The sequence below is a fragment of the Phoxinus phoxinus genome, assembly GCF_949152265.1.
Source record: "Phoxinus phoxinus genome assembly, chromosome: 3".
In the NCBI taxonomy this organism is placed as follows: domain Eukaryota; kingdom Metazoa; phylum Chordata; class Actinopteri; order Cypriniformes; family Leuciscidae; genus Phoxinus; species Phoxinus phoxinus.
The window spans coordinates 14,282,088-14,300,465 of NC_136878.1; the positions used below are offsets into that span (position 1 = coordinate 14,282,088).

The window sequence follows — 18,378 nt, forward strand, 5'->3', positions numbered from 1 at the left end:
TTCATGAGGAAGTTGTTAGAAATAGAAATATCTGGTCTTTTATTTATTTTTTTGCGTTGGGTCGCGTGAGCGCGCAGATTCCACGCCTTTTGAAATAACATGATCGATTTTCGCAAACATGTCAGATATTTTATTTTATTTAAAATAAAAAAATGGATACGTAATGTCGTCGAGGTGTCGTTTATTTTCTGCTGTAATTTGAATTTGTTTTATCTCTCGTTTAATTCGTTGTCCTGTAGTCAGTCAGGTGACGCTGACGTAGGCAGACTCCTCCTGTCGGGGAATCCCCACAAACTCCACGCGTGGATTTTGCTTTGGGTTTAAACCCATTTTGTTGTTGTTGTGTTTTTAGCCATTGGGGTGAGTCACTCGAAACATCACCGCAGCAAGAGCAACGAGATAACCGTTTTGGGAGAAGAGGTCAGCAAAGTAAATTGTCGCAAGGTAATAGAGAAATACTTGTGCTGATTCGTAGGAACATAACTTACATTTGTGCATGTTTGATTTGAAAATGTTTTCCCGCTTTAGTGTCGGGATTTGAAGTATAAAATAATTTAATGTGTTAAAAAATGTATTTTGACGAGCTGACGTCGATGTGATAAAAATCGCTTTAAAATGTTAGAATACAACTAATGAATTAACATAAGCGGAAAGTCACAGGCCCGACTGCGCTTTAAACGTTATTGAAACGTCAGTGCTAACCGTGGAGTGGGTTCACGTTAGCTGATAAAAATGGGGAAATCGCTCTTCACTGTTATACATTAATGTTGTTGTTGTTTTAAAGAAATGTGTATTTTATGTCTAGATACACTTTTTGCTTTACTTTAACGAGATCTACTAACGTGCGATTAGCCTGTGAAACAAATTAGCTACTTAGCTAAGCTGTATCTTCACGACTTAGCGATCGCTGCTATTAACGTTTCTACCAAGCTGTCATTCGACCAAACTACTTGCGATTATATTTACAAACGATATTTTGGATGTTTAATTAATCTTCGCAGAGACAACATCGCGTATTTAAATTGAGCGAACGTGAGGTATTATATTATTGTAATATTTCCCATCAAGTGTTCAGAGGACTTAGTTTTCTATTTTGTCTGTAGTATTGCGAATCTGAAACAGGACATGGCAGAAAATCCTGAGAGTCAAGAGTTTGCTGACCTCTGGGAGCGGAACCTCATGTAAGTTTGCAAGGAAGGATCACACTCCTGAGACTTGGTGCTGGTCAGTTTTATATGGGAGCAGACAATATTATGTCAGCTTTTTGTCATAATGTGGGTCATTAAAGGAATTTTTGTGTTTGTTTATTTTTGCTTGCATCCATTAAACTAGTCTTGGTCATCAGTAACCAGTACTCTGTTGTGTGTGTGCTTTATTAGTTTAATGATAATCTAACTCTCGCTTTCTCCCAATTTGTGTCTCAGTTCAGCTCCAGAAGGTGGTCCTTGGGACATCAATGATGAGGTTATTTTCTTTTAATGGCACGTATACACGCGCATACACTTAATATTCACAACTGATTTTTAATGCTGAACTCTTTTGTCTTATGTGTTTGTCTGTAGTACCTTCCAAGTTCGTTTGACCCAAGTATCTTTAACTTGCTGACTGAACCGCCTCAGCCGTCCACCTCCCCACTGACCTCGACTGTCCCAGTTGCCACCGATTATCCTGGCGACCATGGGTTTAAATTGCAGTTCCCGCAATCAGGCACAGCCAAGTCTGTCACCTGCACGGTAAGTTAAAAATACATGCGCACACATACTATACTAAACTTACATAAAATGTGACATTTTAGTGGACTTTCACCCATATAATTCCCCTTATCTCACATTATGCATGCACTATACACTAGCATCCTAAATAAATGAAAAATCAATATGTTAGTGTCTGATTGCCATTAGTTGTTCATATTCTGTTTGGCTTTAGATTAATCTGAAATAAAGTAGGGCTTAGTGACATGTTACTGATGATATATAGTTATTATAAATTACACTACAATTTTTAGTGACAATATAGTAAACTAACTTTAGTATGCAGTAGGTTGTAACTTGTATCTTAAGTGTGAACATGGATGCACACGTACCTGAGGTAGACTCAAATTGTTCTTTCTGGTGACCACTGAATCGGAATGTTGCCAGGATACCACGAGACTTCATTCATTCTTCATCGCCTTCGTTCCTGTCCCGAGTAAAACATTCCCGACCTCCCTTCTTTTGTGTATTCGCCACTTGAGTTCAGAGATAGCTGTTGTAGTCATTAGGCTTGTTGATCTAACATCTGGAGTGGGCAAATAAGAAATTGAAATTGGCCATTTCTTACGCCATTGTCTGAAGACATGAATGGGCATGTTCTCATGTGGAGCAACAAAATCTTCTCCGGTAGCGCTGGGGTTAAAAAGAAAAAAAAAGTGCCCCACCGCCACCACCCCCCACCAAATCTTTTTTCCCACTTTCTTCTTTTTCACCTTATTTGGTTCAATTTAGACCTTTTTAAGTCCTTATTTTTTAGCAAGACTATTTAGCCATATACTTGCATGTAGTGCGACCCTACAATTTGGTGAATGGATAAAGGCTAGTATGTAAAATAAAACTGCATATAGTTACAAGAAATGTGTATATATATATATATATATATATATATATATATATATATATATATATATATATATATATATATATTATAATGACTGTGTGGTTGCCTTACATTTATGCATTTTGCAGATGCTTTTATCCAAAGCAACTTACAACAGAGGAATATAAGCAATTCATCCAATTCAAGTGCCAACAACATTCATAGTGTACATACAAAGTCAGGTTTATTAGAAAGCCAGACTAGGAAACAAGCTAGAGCTTAGGTCATTTTTCTGTGCTTTTAAAAATACAGTTTAATACACACTCTTGTGACCATCCAGTTTGTAGAAAGAGGTGTTGCTCTAAGATGGCTGCTTGACAAAAGATAATATGACAAAGAAGCTCTTTCAACTTCAGTAATGAGTCATATGTCTAGCTTTAGTCTTTTTTTAGTCATCTAACAATATTGAATCTGACAGTAGTTTTTATTTAGTCCTATATGAGTGAAATCTCCTTGTTAATTTCATGTTTTTTGTCTTTGTTCCTTGATTTCTTTCTTTCTTTTAAATACAATATAAGCAGTAATGTTTTTTTAGTAAGTGGTATCTGTAGAGATTGAACATGATTGAACATGTCTGAACTTGTCCTTGTAGAGCAGTGGGGGAGGGGAGTTTCTGGTTCTACCAAAGCAGAAACTGCAGTCTACAAGACTCAGAGCAGGGACGTTTGGCATCCAAAATTTTCCAGCCTATCCATTGAAGGGAGAAGTGTGTCCTCTAGTGCAGTTTTAGGATGGAAAGTAGAATATATTCCTATTGTTATAGGAAAAGATAGTCAAACTGGTGTGTTTCAGATCCTGTGAGAAACTACAAGACAGCATATGATCGGAAGGGTAAGAGGAAAATACAATTCCAAAAAAAAACTCAACTGGAAATGTGATAAATTATGTTTTTTCTATCTAAAATGTATAATTTTATATTGTGTCTGGATGCATTTTTTATTTTTCTTAAGGTCTGTGAGCTTTTGTTGTGACATTTTTGAGAATTTTGTTGATGCTTGCTTATCTTTCTCGTACGTACTAAGTTTTGGTCAGTTGAAACATAGACTTGAATCTGATATATATTATTTTTTACTTTGTTTTTCTGGCATAACACAGATGCATATTAAAAGTGTTGATTAGCAATTAGCAAATACATATTCTCAAAATCAGCCTGTCAGACAGAAGTTTATTGTTAAAGGCTGTGAACTGTAGTGGTGGTGGATTAAATGGACAAATTTAGAGATGCAATATCCCAAAGAAGGTTTTACTGTCCTGAAAATTATTGTTAGCAAGCACACTATCAGCCCATTAAATCCTCTCCTTGCAACATGCACTTTAATGCCCCACTGCTAAGAAAAAAGATCTAGATAAAGTAGTCGACCAAACTAATCAACTAGTAATCGATAGTTGGACAGCTAGTCAGCCATCTTAACCCATTCCTAATTTCAATTAACATTCTCATGAATTGTAACAAATGTTATGAATGTTCTGTTAACTTGTGTGATTACGAATACTAATTACTTCTATGTTCTAATATTTTTCCAATGTGTAACTTTCATTTATATAAATCTCATAATGATCTCTTCTTTTTCTCTGATTGCAGTACTCCCCAGACCTGAACAAGCTCTTTTGCCAGTTGGCGAAAACGTGTCCAGTTCAGATGGTGGTGGAAGTTGCCCCTCCCCAAGGCTCGGTGCTCAGAGCCACAGCCATTTATAAAAAGTCTGAGCATGTGGCTGAGGTGGTCCGCCGTTGCCCCCACCACGAGAGAACACCTGATACTGATAGTATGCACTATTTTACAAGAAAACACCAGCTTTAAGCTCTCTCACCTGATCTACTAAAAGCCATTAACTGGTCTGTGTACTCTCTGTTCAGGATTGGCTCCTTCTAATCACCTGATCCGAGTGGAAGGAAACTTGCGTGCTATTTACAAGGAAGATGACATCACCTCCAGGCACAGTGTAGTGGTGCCCTATGAAGCTCCTCAGGTCAGTCTCAATATTTGAATCTGTAATGGCATTAGATGGCAAGATTTACAATGAACAATGAGGTTAAGTAGATGACAATTTTCATTTTCATTCAACATGTATTGTTTGGCCGCAACACACCTGTGAGTTTTTGTAACGTCATGTTTTTTTTGGTTGTTTTTTTGCAGCTGGGATCAGAATTCATCACAATACTGTATAATTACATGTGCAATAGTAGCTGCATGGGTGGCATGAACCGCCGGCCCATCCTCACAATCGTCACTCTGGAGACTCAGGAGTAAGTAGGCAGGGGATGTTTTATTCCTCTGTTAGTGAATTGCATTCCTATGTGAACTAGAGGTGTCCGAGCAGTATCACGATTTGTTGATGGACGATTAAAATGTCGCCTAATAGTAAACATGCTGGCGCTTAAGGGTTAGTTCACCCAAAAATGAATATCTGTCATTATTTACTCACTCTAATGTTGTTTTAATTTCTATCTTGTGCTGAACACAAAAGAAGATATTTTGAAGAATGTGGCTATCCAAACAGTTGCTGGTCCCCATTAGAGCCCTGCACGGGCCTCAAATCTAGGCCCTAGCCCGGCCCTGGCCCGAGACGCTCAGGCCCTAGCCCGGCCCGTGTCCGACAGCTCATCATAATTATCAGACCGAGTACTTTTTTCTTTAACTATTCCAAGCTCGCTATACTTCTGCTGCTGGCGGGGACACTAAAAACAGAGCGAGCCGGTCGTGCGAATCTTGGGTCGTGCCGTAAACTTTTCTTTCTTCTGTTGAAAAAATAACTTGTTCGGGTTTAAAACAACTTGAGAGAGTAAATGATTATAATTTTAATTTTTGGTTGAACTATTTCTTTAATGTTAAAAAGTATTTTGACTGAGAACTTTAATAGTAGCTTTAATAAGAATCAATAGCTGCGTTTACATGGCTCAATCCGAATGAAATCAATCCGATTAAAGAATCCGAACAAGGTGTTTACATGGACGACAAATAAAGTAATCGGGTTGATGTGCGCGTTTACATGTCACAAGCTTTACATCTGATTTGATCGTTTTAGACATGCGCAGTTACGCACAATCAGTCCACTAGACGATTCCCGCCGCCGTTCCACGATGCGCATAACAGCCACCCTCTTACCATTGCTTCTTTTTTTTTTTTTTATTATTATCAGATTTAACATTTACGTACTCAAGCTGCTAACTAGGAGACGACGAGCGCGATATAGATATATTTGCTTTACTTATTATTTATTAAATCCAGGCAATTGGTTGCTGAAACATTGATTAAAATTAAGATACAATTAATACAAAACGAAATTCACTTTAAAGAAAGGCTTTGTGCTTTCTGATTGAGGTCTGTGAATGTTTTAAAGCATACTTTAGTGCCGATTTCAGAGCAGTCACGTCCGTAACCGAGAACTGTCACGTCCGTAACATCGTTTTTTCCTCATAAATGCGAACACGAAAAATAAAATAAAATGAATATTTTATGTTCTGTGGAGCTCGTTTTATTTTTTCTCACGGTAATATTAATTTCTGCTTAAATACTGAGTGCATGGAGGAATATAGCCTAGCCTATTCCGGGCTCAAGCACAAATCTTGCCGCAAAGCACCGGCAAAAGCAGACTAATGATAATATGTCTGAAAAAATAATGAGGCATTTTTATTGTTTATTAATAAAATATATATTTCTAAATCAGTGTCGGCTCCAAACATATCTATATACATCTCCGCTGTAGAGTGGATGCGCCTTTAGAGAGAAATGCACCTTTCATATGGATTACAGCCTAATCAGCCGGTATTTGCTTTCGATTCAAATTTTTTAGTTTAAAAGTGGACATTTCGAGCTTTATATAGAAATATTCATCATATTTTTGAGGCTATACACTGTATTTCAGTTCATTATTGAGACGCGCTCCAGTTCACGCATGGAGATAATTATAGCGCGCCCTGTTTGTTTTATTTTATTTTACAAAAGCACGTTTTCTTGTTATTGTGAGTTTACCCAAATAAAAGTACTTGCGACTGATGCATTATTCCTTTCTGTATGACCAGAAAAGATTGAGTATTTAAAGTTGTTTCCACTGTTGATAGGAAAATGCAAGTGTTTAAAGAAAAAAATTATGCGTCTCTGTCCCCAGCACATTTCAAACCAAACTGACGCCCATGGGTGAGAGCACCAATACCATTGACAATGCGAGTCGCAATCGTACTGTATAAACTCGGTAGCTGTCATTGCACATGCGCATTCCTTTCAGATTTGGTTTTCAGTCCGATTAAGTGTTTACATGTTCTCTTGATCGGATTACAAAAGGAATAAACCACCCCTTTCAATCCGATCGAAATTTCAATCGGATCGAGCTCAATCGGATCAATTAAGGTGTTTAGATGAAGGTTTTTCAATCCGATTGAGCCTTCAATCCGATTATAAGGGTCCATGTAAACGCAGCTAATGTATAATTTATACAGTGAGGTCTATGTAGTGTTATTTTTTGTTACCTACTGTAGCTGAACAAATAAAGCACTGTTCATTTGTATATTATGTTTTGTATATGTAGTGTATCATTGCTCTTATTTTTTAATGACAAAGATTTTTATCTTTGCCAGTTTGCCCTAAATGTCTGCCATTCTTTTTTTATTTGATATTTTACATTTTGTTACCGAAGGCTTTGTTTTTAAAATAAGGACATTAGCTTGGCTGTAATGCTCAGTCACTTGCAAAATAGTAAAACCAACATGAAAAAGAATTGTGATAAAATCGTGAATTGTAATTTTCCTGAAAAAAATTATATATGATATTTTTGCAATTTCGCCCAGCCCTAACACAAAGGATCATCAAATCTGTTTTACTCTTGTCCTTCAGCGGTCAGATGCTGGGCCGCAGATCCTTTGAGGTGCGTGTCTGTGCATGCCCAGGAAGAGACAGGAAAACCGAAGAGAGCAACTTCAGGAAAGACCAGGAGACCAAAACCGTGAGCAAGACCCCCTCTACCACCAAACGAAGTACGTTTTTGTGTGAATGCAATTCAGTTAGATTGCACCTACACTGCTGAATAAAAGTATACATTTCTTCAGAATGTTATAGTAATGTAAATCTGATATGGCAGGTTTGATGAAAGAATCCTCTTCATCTACATCTCGGCCTGAGGCCAAGAAGGCCAAGCTGAGCGCCAGCAGTGATGAAGAAATCTACACTCTGCAGGTGATCACTTTTTTTTATTTATCATTCTTCTGTGGTTTTCATGGAGATTATTGTCGGCTTTATTGAGGGGTTCATTCAGGGTCGCTGTGTGTTAAAGGCACAATATGTAAGATTTTTCTAAATTTAGATTTTCCAATAAATCTAAATACAAATTTTGATATACTTTGATAGCCTGTGTATACATAAACAAAAGGCTCACCAAAAGAGACCTTATTGTATAGTGTTACCAAAAAATGTATTGTTTAACAAAATATTTTAATAAAATACCTAAATAATGCAAACATTGGGCTGCATATTAAGAAACAAAATGCATGTGCCATGGATAAATAAAACAGAATTGCACAGACAATAAATAAATTATTTTAATCAAACCATATTGTTGATGAAAATAATATGAGAACAAAAAAATGCTAGTTATTAATAACGCATCAATATTTTTGAAAAAAATATTTATATTGCAGTAATAGTAAACATCTTTAATATTAGGCTTACTGTTTCAAATTACATCATTGCTGTTTGAGCTGCGCTATGCCATTACAATTATAGTTATAAATGTGCATTGCTGTTTTGAGCTGCGCACGCTAAAGATAAAGATGATCAGTACAATTAAGCTTACTGCATCGTTCATTAATTCAACTAAACGCATCCTATATTAGATTAGTCATATATATATAGGGATCTCCCAGTCACGTGACCCCTAGCCGCGTGTCAGCCATTTTGACGGAATACATCCGTCAGCTACTCGGTGGCAATGGATCTATTAATAGAGGTGTGTAATATATATTATTAGTATATTATTATTATACTAATAATATAATTATTTTATAATACTTATATATTTATATATTTATTTATAATATTGCAATACTTAGCACTACAGTATTGATATAATTGCGTGCGCAAAATATCTCAATATTGAACAGAATAAATTTTTTCCCCCACCACTATTATTAGCGCAGCGGCCGTCAGCTAACTCTTTACGCCATGTCATCGTACTTATAAGCATCGATGATAGGAATATTTTGCGACGAGCTGTAGTATCACCGGCGGTTTAGCATTTTCTATTCCTTCAAGATGGCTGCTCCAAATGGCGCATTGAGCGCGGGACGTCCCTATATATATATACACAAAAAATAAACATATTACAACTTACAATGGCACATTGCTGCAAGTGCTCAAGCGAACTTGACTGTGCTTGTCATAAAGGCTGTCTCTCTTTCCGCCACATGCTTGTCTCTTTCCGCCACAACGCGCTCGTCGCGCTGAAACACTGGCGAACACAAGTTCACAACATTCTTTTTTCAGGCGTGTTAATATTATAATGTTATGAAGCCTGTGTGACCGATTTGTGGTGCACATTTTGCACTTAACATATCTCTTAACATATCTTCCTATTCGAAGTGATTCCAAGTAGAGCTGCCTCTAACGACTCATTTTTAGTCGTTATGCAGCTCGCATTTACACTTGCGTGCATGATGTGCCTGTGCCGCGCGCGGTTCGGGTGAATGTGAAAGCACGGACTCGGGTGCGCACTTGTTCAGGAAGTAAAGTGACCTGCGCATGCGTTTTAGCTGATTATGATGTATTAAGTTAAATAAAACACATGTGAGGGATGATAGTGTTGATGATTTACCTTGGATACGAGTGAGAGTGAGCCTGCAGTGTATTCGCGCATAGCGCGTGGAATCAGGGCAACAAATTTGGAAATCCACTGTCTCCTCAAAAGAGTCCGTTTGCAAGCAGCAGAAGGCCACCTTATGCGAGACACACACAGTAAACCTATGTTGTTCACACAGCTGCGCAGAATTTATTTTAAAAAACAATATATTGACCCGCATTCTGTTTTCTATCATGCGCCGTGCACGTTTGCGGTGACGTAAGATGCACGCAAACGCACCAGGGTTCGGTAGAATCAAGTTGAGTGTGAAACCAGACCAATGCTGCTGGGGGCGCCGGGAACAATCGAGCTCGGACCGCAGCAAACAAGCCCACTGTGAAAGCACCGTCACCTGCCTCTGCAATTTTTCATATCAAAGCAGTGAAGGTGTAGCGGGGCGGGAACGTGAAGGAAGAGGATAGCAGATTAACCAGCAGGGCGCGCACGGCGCACAGACTGGTGTGTGGAGGTGAATTACAGTGAGCCGTTTGAGACTGGAGACCAAAAATAAATAGGCGGTCAATAGTAAAACGACACGTCGACTAATTTGCATGGTCGACAAATCGCGGCAGCACTAATTCCAATCATTCAAAACCATCATTCCAAACAGCGCGCATCTCTCAACGGATGTAAATAATCTATTTTCTATCAGCTTTGATATATCAGCCTTATTTTCTTATCGGATCGATAACGATAAAATAAAAAATGACCATTTATCGGCCGATATCGATATGTGGTCGATATATATTGTGCATCCCTAATCAAATATAAGGTCATAAGAAAGGTTTAAATATCTTAAATGGTATAGCACAATTCTTAATTATCAAATGTAAGAGGTTTTAAATTTACGACTGGAAAAACAGGAATTTAAATGTGGTCTACTGTGATTACTGATTATTACATTTCAAAAGGCATTGATTGATTGAATTAACTTTTTCTTTCTTTCTTTCTTTCTTTCTTTCTTTCTTTCTTTCTGGTTTTAGTGTTTTTACACAAACTGTATCTTCCATTTAATTCAATGTAAACTCTTGTAGCTTCTCTTTGGGCCACCCTTTGGGTCAGAGAAAGGAAATAACATTATTTAACGCATTCAGTATATAGCTTTTACAGTATTGGTTGACTTCTAATTTGTATGTATTGTTATATTAGTACACAAACCAATATGTATATATTGAATAAAACTTGTCTTGAGTTTTTTAAACCTGTTTTGCTGTTAAAAAGTATTAAGTCCTGTGCTGCACCCTGCAGAATCTGAGATATATGATTTATGAGGTTGTATGGGGGGTTTTTCTGGCATTAACATTTACGGTATTCATTTAATTTGTGCAGATCTTAAAAGGTCTCAAAGTCTTGCATTTGGAATTGTCTCCATATACCCTGGAATTAACCAAATTTTTCTTTTGACTTAATCTCAAAAAGCTGTGTTATTCACTAACAAACAGCTTACAGTAAAAAAAAATTCTAAATATGTTGCAGTCACAAAAAGTGCCTGGTGCGATTAACATTAAGCTATAATAACCCACTTAGAGTAGGTGTTAAATATATATTTTTTAAATGTTCTTTGCTAAAGGCACTGACTATGATTATTTTATTTATATATATATATATATATATATATATATATATATATATATAGTTATATAAATGATCTCTCTCTTCTCTAGCCTCTTGTCTTTCTTTATTTTTAACTTCTTTTTATTGTATTTTTAACCTTTTTTGATTACAAAAAAAAAATATGTAAAAAGCATTTTGAATTACCACTGTATTAAATGTGCTTTATATACCTTACCTAGTTTGCATTAATCCAGTTAATACTTAAAACTTGGCATTGTGTATTACAAATATTGTTGGATAAGACTTTAAACAAAATCGTTGTGGTTTATTTGTATGCATGACCTCTTCACACAGGTGAGGGGTAAGGAGAGGTTTGAAATGTTGAAACAGATTAACGACGGCCTGGAGCTTCGCGACGTTGTGCCTCAATGTGATGTAGACAAGTACAGGCAGAAAATGTAAGTGTTATTTCACAACTGCATATTTTTCTGTCTTGTAATCAACTTTTACAGCATTTACACAATGACTGTCAACAGAGCTCATTCGACACTTATATATCCATAACATTCTTTGAATTTTGAATTCAGCTTGTCCAAAACCAAGAAAGATGGCCAAACACCTGAGCCCAAAAGAGGGAAAAAACTGATGGTAAAGGATGAGAAGAGTGATTCTGATTAAGATGGCGGGATGCTGAAATAAAAAGAAAGGAGAGTTTTGGGGGTTTTCTACCTTTATTTGACCAAAACTTGTCATAGTGATGTGATCCCTCAGTCCTGTATGTCATATTTCATCTTGTTAACTCCACGGGGACATGTGTAAGTCAGCTGATCCAGAAAAGTTCTGTATGACTAAGGCTAGTATCAGCTTGGTACTGTATGGAGTGTTGTGCTCTATCAGCACTAGAGAAGCAATACTGGCCCATCATTTTGCAGACCTGATAAATATATTTGTCAAGCAATAAGGATTTTTTTTTCCTGTTGTGGGTCAGTGCAGGTCACTTGCCGCCTAACTCGTAGTTTCTGCACTCTGGTTAGGTTGTAAAGGAGTTTGTCTCTGAATTACTAGTTGGCCAAATTTAGTTATACCAGTATTTTGTAACCTGTTGTATTTTGTAACCAGCTTTTTTTAAGAAAAGAGTATGAATAATAGATGAAACGAGCAGCACTGGTTACAAGCCAAAATCTGTAATAAAAATAACAAAAAATCAACACTGTATTTTGTATTTGGAATCCTTTTTATTAAGTTTTTTTCATCTTTATATCTTAATGTATGAAAGAATACACCTTATTTGATTTATCTTGCTCAAAGAGTAGAACATGGGTCTAACAAACCTTTAAATCTATCTGTTATGGTCTGAAGATATACCATATACTGCCATTTGAACTACTTCTTGATTTACTCCTGTTATTTGTTGTTTTCAGTAATATGGCAAAGATAAAAACTCATAACTGGCCAGTCAGATTTACCATGAAATAACCGTTTATGTGTAAGTGGTTATGGGTTGAATGCCTAAATATGAGCAGATACTCAGGGCATGTTTGAGTCCCTCCTGGTAATCTTGATAAAACTTTATACTGTTCTAATTTACTATAGATTTTTATGCTTTTTTAAAAAATACTTTGTTTTATGTTATTGTACATGTATAGTTGCCTTTATACATATACACATGCATTTATTTGTATCTGGGTATGTTTTTTTAAATACACGCTTTTTAAAAAATGTATTGTGTCTTGATTTCTTTTTTGGTAGAGCATTTACATTTATGCAGTTTTAAATAAGTTAAAAGAAATTTCATGCATGTAAAATTCATAATAAAACATGCAACCAACATAACATTGTGCTAGGGGTTAGGACTGCCAATTTGGAGCTTGTAGACAATCATATTGTGAGCTTTGAATTCTATTTTTAGTCTCAAAGCATTCATTGTTGGCATTCCAAGCAGCAAATCATATTGGATTCACAAAACCCCCAATATATATTTTTTTATACTTTATTTTAAGAGATTTTCAAGTAAATACATAGAACAAACAACACTAGCTCAGACTACACACACACACCAAAAACAAAACCCCCAAATTTAATAGATTGGTTCCAAATCCCACCCACTACCCAAGTGTACATAAGGGGTGCTATTTTTATTGTACTACTATTTTTGATTCGGATGAAATGGCAAATATCATTCAGAGGCAAACCTAACAAAAATGACAAGATTCATCAAATGATTGTCTGGTGTGCTTCATAAGGACTACCTGACTTGTGAGCACAATGTTCAACATTCACAAAATATGTACATATAGAGAGTAGAACAATCATAATTTCGGAATTTTCTGTTTAGAAAATCCTCAGAACTTTGCAACTGTGCTGAAGTTGAAATGTACAACCAAAACATCTTCACAGTATGGGATGTCATCCTTTAGATCTGACAGATGATCATCTGCTTGGATCCCGATGACTGGCCGCTATATTTGTATGCAAGTCCCTCCTGCTGCCCTCATAAGCCCTATGAGGACATTGTATTACAAGGACTGTAGATCTATAGAGACGTCGAAAGAGGACGTTTCTGAATTGACTGTGGAGGACAGTGTGATGAGCGTACGTCCATCCAGTGGTGCGAAAAGTGGGTACAACTTTTCTCTGAAATTTGCAGTAAATGTGAACATATGAGAGCGTGTCTCTGCATTGTAGAAAGATAGCTGCCCTTCCTCATAATCCAGGTAGATTCCCAGCTTTCTGGGAACAAGTGTAAGAGGTAGCTCAGTCTCCGGCTTGGTGCATGCATAAAACTGCCGTGTGCTTCTCCATATTGTCCAGAAGCCCTCACAGGGGTTCATGGGACATCGGCCTTGCCTTTTGGAGGAGGAAGTGGTCACTCCGATACGCCAGTAGCCTTTGTTGGCAATATCAACTTCCCAATAGTACCGACCGGAAGTGAGCCCTTCCCGGCCCAGAACGCACGGCCAGCTGTCAAAACGCTGGTTACTGAATGACACTTCGGTTTCACTCAGAGCTTCCTGTACCTTCTTTTTGTCATCTGACAGCTGTAACCATGGGTGGTTAGTCATGGGGTCCAGTGTGATGTCCACTAAACAGAGGATATAAAGTGGAACAGGTGCAAATATAAATTTAAAAGCTTTCTTAAGCCCAAACTAATTTTTATTGGCAGGTTATTCATAAAGGTCTGAATCAGGGATACCTGAAGCACTGCGGATCCATCTCCACACTAAGGAAAAAACAGTGATAAACATTACTATCACAGTGATGATTAAAGTAATGACATGTTAGATGCTTGCCACATTAAATTGTGTGCTGAACAAGATAATGCATAATAAATACATAAATCTGTACCTGAGTTTGGAATGTACTTTGGTGTCTCTGTCAAAACAATTAAACATTGAATTGTACTGTATATAATAAGTATGAGTAGTCAATATCATTTAATCACTAAATTATAACTTTTGTCCTAAATGGAGTTTAATGTAAATCGCCAAATCTGTATTTCAATCTATTGACGGGTCTAAGTAAAAAAAACAAAAAAAAATTACCTGTTTTCCAGGTACGATGTTTGCTAAGGAGCCATAGCTGAGGAACCACACCCTAAAAATACATTATAAATATAATACATCTAAATATACTGATTATGTTATTTTGTGTGTGTGTGTATACAAATATATATGAATCTCTGTAACTGAACCTGAAATCTCTGAAACTGAATCTCTAGAACGGAATCTCTTTCTGCAGCAAACTGCCATTAAGGTCTAGGATGTTCGAAAACACAAATAACCAAAGCACAAAGCAATTTTACAGAATAAATAACGCAAAGCGAAAAAAGAATATGCTTCTTTGGGCATGGTGATGATCTGTAAACTGTGACAAACTATTTACATAAGCAGCAGTGATTAAAGTATCTCCTGATACTGTTTAAATTGTCTGTTGATTCAGTATATGGTTGCAAACTATGGACTCTTGCTAGATGTTTGTAAAAAAAAGTTTTTAGTTTATTGGTCTCTTATCTAAACTTGTACCTGGCTGTCCTGCTTCAGTAGAGACCAAGTTATGAATTCCAGAAATGGCAATAGAGTCAATATTTTCCTCTTCTTCAGTTCCAGCTGCTTTAGAAACTGGGCTAATTCGTGCCTCATCACACCACAGCACTGCACACAGGAATAATATACATGTACACAAATACCGTATATACATTTTTACATTTTATCACATATGTCTCATGGGGTCAAACACGCTGATCTCACCTCTGACACAGTTTGTAGCTCTTTAGCCCATTCCATGATCTTCTGCTCCATGTGCTTGGCAGAATCAGCCTTGTTCTCTTTCTGCTGCCAGATCGCGTCTCGTTCTTGTCGCCATGTGCTCTCACTAAACAACTACAGGTAGGAGAAAATAATAAACTGATACAATCTAAACAATGACCTTAATGAAAACAATTCAAGATGTTATTCTTTTTCCAGAAGATTGGTGACTGCCATGAGTATCTCGTAGTTTGACCACTAGGGGTGCTTTTTTCTGCTTTTTTGTGTATTTTTTTTATTGGCATATTATAAGTACTGTATGTATACTACACACATACATATTTTACATAACTAAAGAGCATAATTTTTTTACATTTTAATCAACTCCATGCCCTTTTATACACTTTCTCTATATTAAAACAAAATATTTCAGTGAACATCTCATGTTTGTAAACTCGTTAGACGTAACTGATATCAGTGTCGTTTGTTTATACATATGTCTCTTTTAGTCAAACTCACATTGTCAACTTTCTTGAATTCCTGTGCCCACTCCAAGATGAGCTTGCGGCATTGCTCCAGACTACGTGGCTCTGCATGCATACTTGGGTCTTCGTCTGCATTGGCACCAGGCTGAAACACACACACACACACACACAGTCAATATTTATAAATTATTGTGATATTTTATACTGTAAGTGTAGTCAAACACACATCCATTACAGTCTGCATTCAGGATATCCCACATTCCTTTTTCCCCACTCTCGCGATGGGAATCCAATTTCATAACACAGAAACCCTACCTCACCATTCCATGGTGAATTTCACCATTAGTTCAATACAACCATCATGACAGGTAGTGACATGGAGTTAAAGGTGGGGTATATAATTCTCTTTTTTGGCCATTTTTTCAAAACAAAATCCTATTCCTATCCCACTTACAGCCACTGAGTTAGAAGCACTGAAATAAAAATTAAGCAATTTAATCATCTGTGGAACGGGCAGGACTCGAAAAACTCCAGCCAATCATTTCCAAGACCACCTAGAATCATTGGACAGTAAGTGCGTCAATCAATCGGTCGTACCATCCCCCCCTCCCCCCATCCATATCCATGTTATTTGAATGGGTGGAGTCAAAGGAAAGAAGGTAGGACCAATTGAGTTGTGTATTTTCAAAATCTGACAGCCGTTTTGCAAATCACATACCCCACCTTTAATTTAGTCTTATCAGTAGCTTTATGATACATGAATATGAAACTTCTATGGACTTAGCTTTGTCAACGGGTGATAAACACTTACTTTATAAGATGTTGCCAAGCGACCTTTATAACATTAAAGAGACAGTTCACCCAAAAATGTAAATTCTATCATTTGGTCCCTCCTGTTCCAAACCTGTTTTTCAGTGACTTTTTCTTCACTGTTGTTTCGCAGTAGGTGGCGATGTAACTCTCTTAATGAGTGAATAATTGAATTGTTTATTCAACCGATTCGTTCAAAAACTCTGAATCATTCAGGGACAAAACCATGTGAATCTTCACGGCCACTAAAAAAGTAAGTTCTATATAGTATGAATGAGTGTAGTATGAATTTAATCTGGATATATTACATTCGCCATGCTGTCATTATAATGTGACCTAGCATCAGTTGTAGCTTCACTGCAATTCACAAATGCTCTCTCATGGCCTCATGGGACAGTAAAGTCATGCACACTTCAGAATCTCGCCAGAAAAAGTAGGTCACCCGGGTACATTTTGCCTACTCTTTTATGAGTGATATTAATTCGGTCATACTTCTTTTGTCACATAGCCTACTGTTTTTCACGTACTATATAGTAGGGAAGTATGTAATTTCAGATGCAGCCAATATCTTTATGATGTGAGTCCTTGAATCATTTACCTGACCGATTTGTTCAAAAACACTGATACAATGCTATGTGTTGCACATAGACTCGCAACAGTTATTTTTTCGTTTTATTGAAAAAGAGACAAAGGAACTGGCAATTGTGTTTAAAAATGTAAGTTACCCAAGGTCGTCTTATTCTTTTTTTGAACTGGTGTATAAAAACAATATCACACTTGCTCACTGTTGGTCAAGTCTGTTTGCAAATACCAAACAACGTTGTTGTGCCTTTGAAGGGCACTTTGAACAGAATAATTTAAGTTGTTTTGTTTGTCATTACATTACTCATTTTTTCATCTTGTATTTAGGAAGTTTAAAGAAGTTTCACACTGTAATTACTTGCAGCTTTGTGGAATCCGATGTTTTTTAAATCTAAAAGCTTTACACGTTACCTTGCAGACATGTTCCACCTGCTGTTTCCACTGAGTGATAAACTTCACACATTCCTGCAGGCTGCGGAGATCTTTCAAGTCCTGTATAGCAACAGAAAGACTGGTTAAGGGTATCTTAGGCAAAAACATCAAACTTCAAAACAATTCACAAAATATCTATCTATCTATCTATCTATCTATCTATCTATCTATCTATCTATCTATCTATCTATCTATCTATCTATCTATCTGTCTGTCTGTCTGTCTGTCTATCTCTCTATTTTCTTTCTTTCTTTCTTTCTTTCTTTCTTTCTTTCTTTCTTTCTTTCTTTCTTTCTTTCTTTCTTTCTTTCTTTCTTACCTTTTGTCTGTGGGTCTGACTGCTCTGGCTAGGAACGGAGCTGTGAGCCTGAAGACTTTCATCAGGAAGAGCCCAGCGCACAGCTCCGATAGAGTTACTCAAACCAGCTTCAGGTGCTTCAAATCCTGTTATATACACAACAAAACATACACTTTCTAGTTTTTAAACATACACACTATAAAATAATGTTATAGGCCTGGGTTCACAGACAGGGTTTAGATTAAACCAGTATTAGGCATTAGTTCAATTAGGACATTTAAGTAGCTTTTATAAACGTGCCTTAGAAAAAAAAACATGGTGTGCATCTTGAGACAAAACAGTGGCACTGACATATTTTAAGATGTGCCAGTGCAAGTTGCTTTTAGTTAAACCATGCTCAATGAAGCATTTTAGTCTGGGACTAGGCTTAAGCCTTGTCTGTGAAACCAGGGGATAATATTATCATTTAAATCATAATGTTTAAACTTACGTTTGCCCTTCAGGATACTCTTCAT

At 36.8% G+C, this 18,378-nt stretch overlaps 2 protein-coding genes across 3 annotated transcripts; one reads left to right on the top strand and one right to left on the bottom strand.

Moving 5' to 3' along the window:
- The first annotated feature begins 237 nt into the window (after positions 1-237).
- On the top strand, positions 238-12,721 carry tp53 (tumor protein p53). Of its 2 annotated transcripts, XM_079607302.1 has the most exons (11): positions 238-444; positions 1,104-1,181; positions 1,425-1,464; positions 1,563-1,733; positions 4,214-4,397; positions 4,489-4,601; positions 4,769-4,878; positions 7,463-7,602; positions 7,707-7,801; positions 11,367-11,470; positions 11,600-12,721. In XM_079607302.1, the coding sequence occupies exons 2-11, from the start codon at positions 1,126-1,128 to the stop codon at positions 11,688-11,690; spliced, it is 1,104 nt and encodes a 367-aa protein (XP_079463428.1). In that variant the 5' UTR covers positions 238-444; positions 1,104-1,125; the 3' UTR covers positions 11,691-12,721. The 2 variants fall into 2 exon arrangements, with proteins under 2 accessions (XP_079463428.1, XP_079463429.1); XM_079607303.1 differs by lacking the exons at positions 11,367-11,470; positions 11,600-12,721 and adding an exon at positions 10,442-11,354 and having other exon boundaries at positions 242-444.
- Positions 12,722-12,858: 137 nt separating this feature from the next.
- LOC306994785 (E3 ubiquitin-protein ligase TRIM69) lies at positions 12,859-18,378 on the bottom strand (the record flags this gene model as incomplete). The annotated part of the gene is made up of 10 exons (XM_079605588.1): positions 12,859-14,094; positions 14,206-14,232; positions 14,358-14,384; positions 14,555-14,606; positions 15,035-15,163; positions 15,260-15,391; positions 15,776-15,886; positions 17,545-17,625; positions 17,885-18,009; positions 18,354-18,378. The coding sequence occupies 10 exons, from the start codon at positions 18,376-18,378 to the stop codon at positions 13,529-13,531; spliced, it is 1,275 nt and encodes a 424-aa protein (XP_079461714.1). The 3' UTR covers positions 12,859-13,528.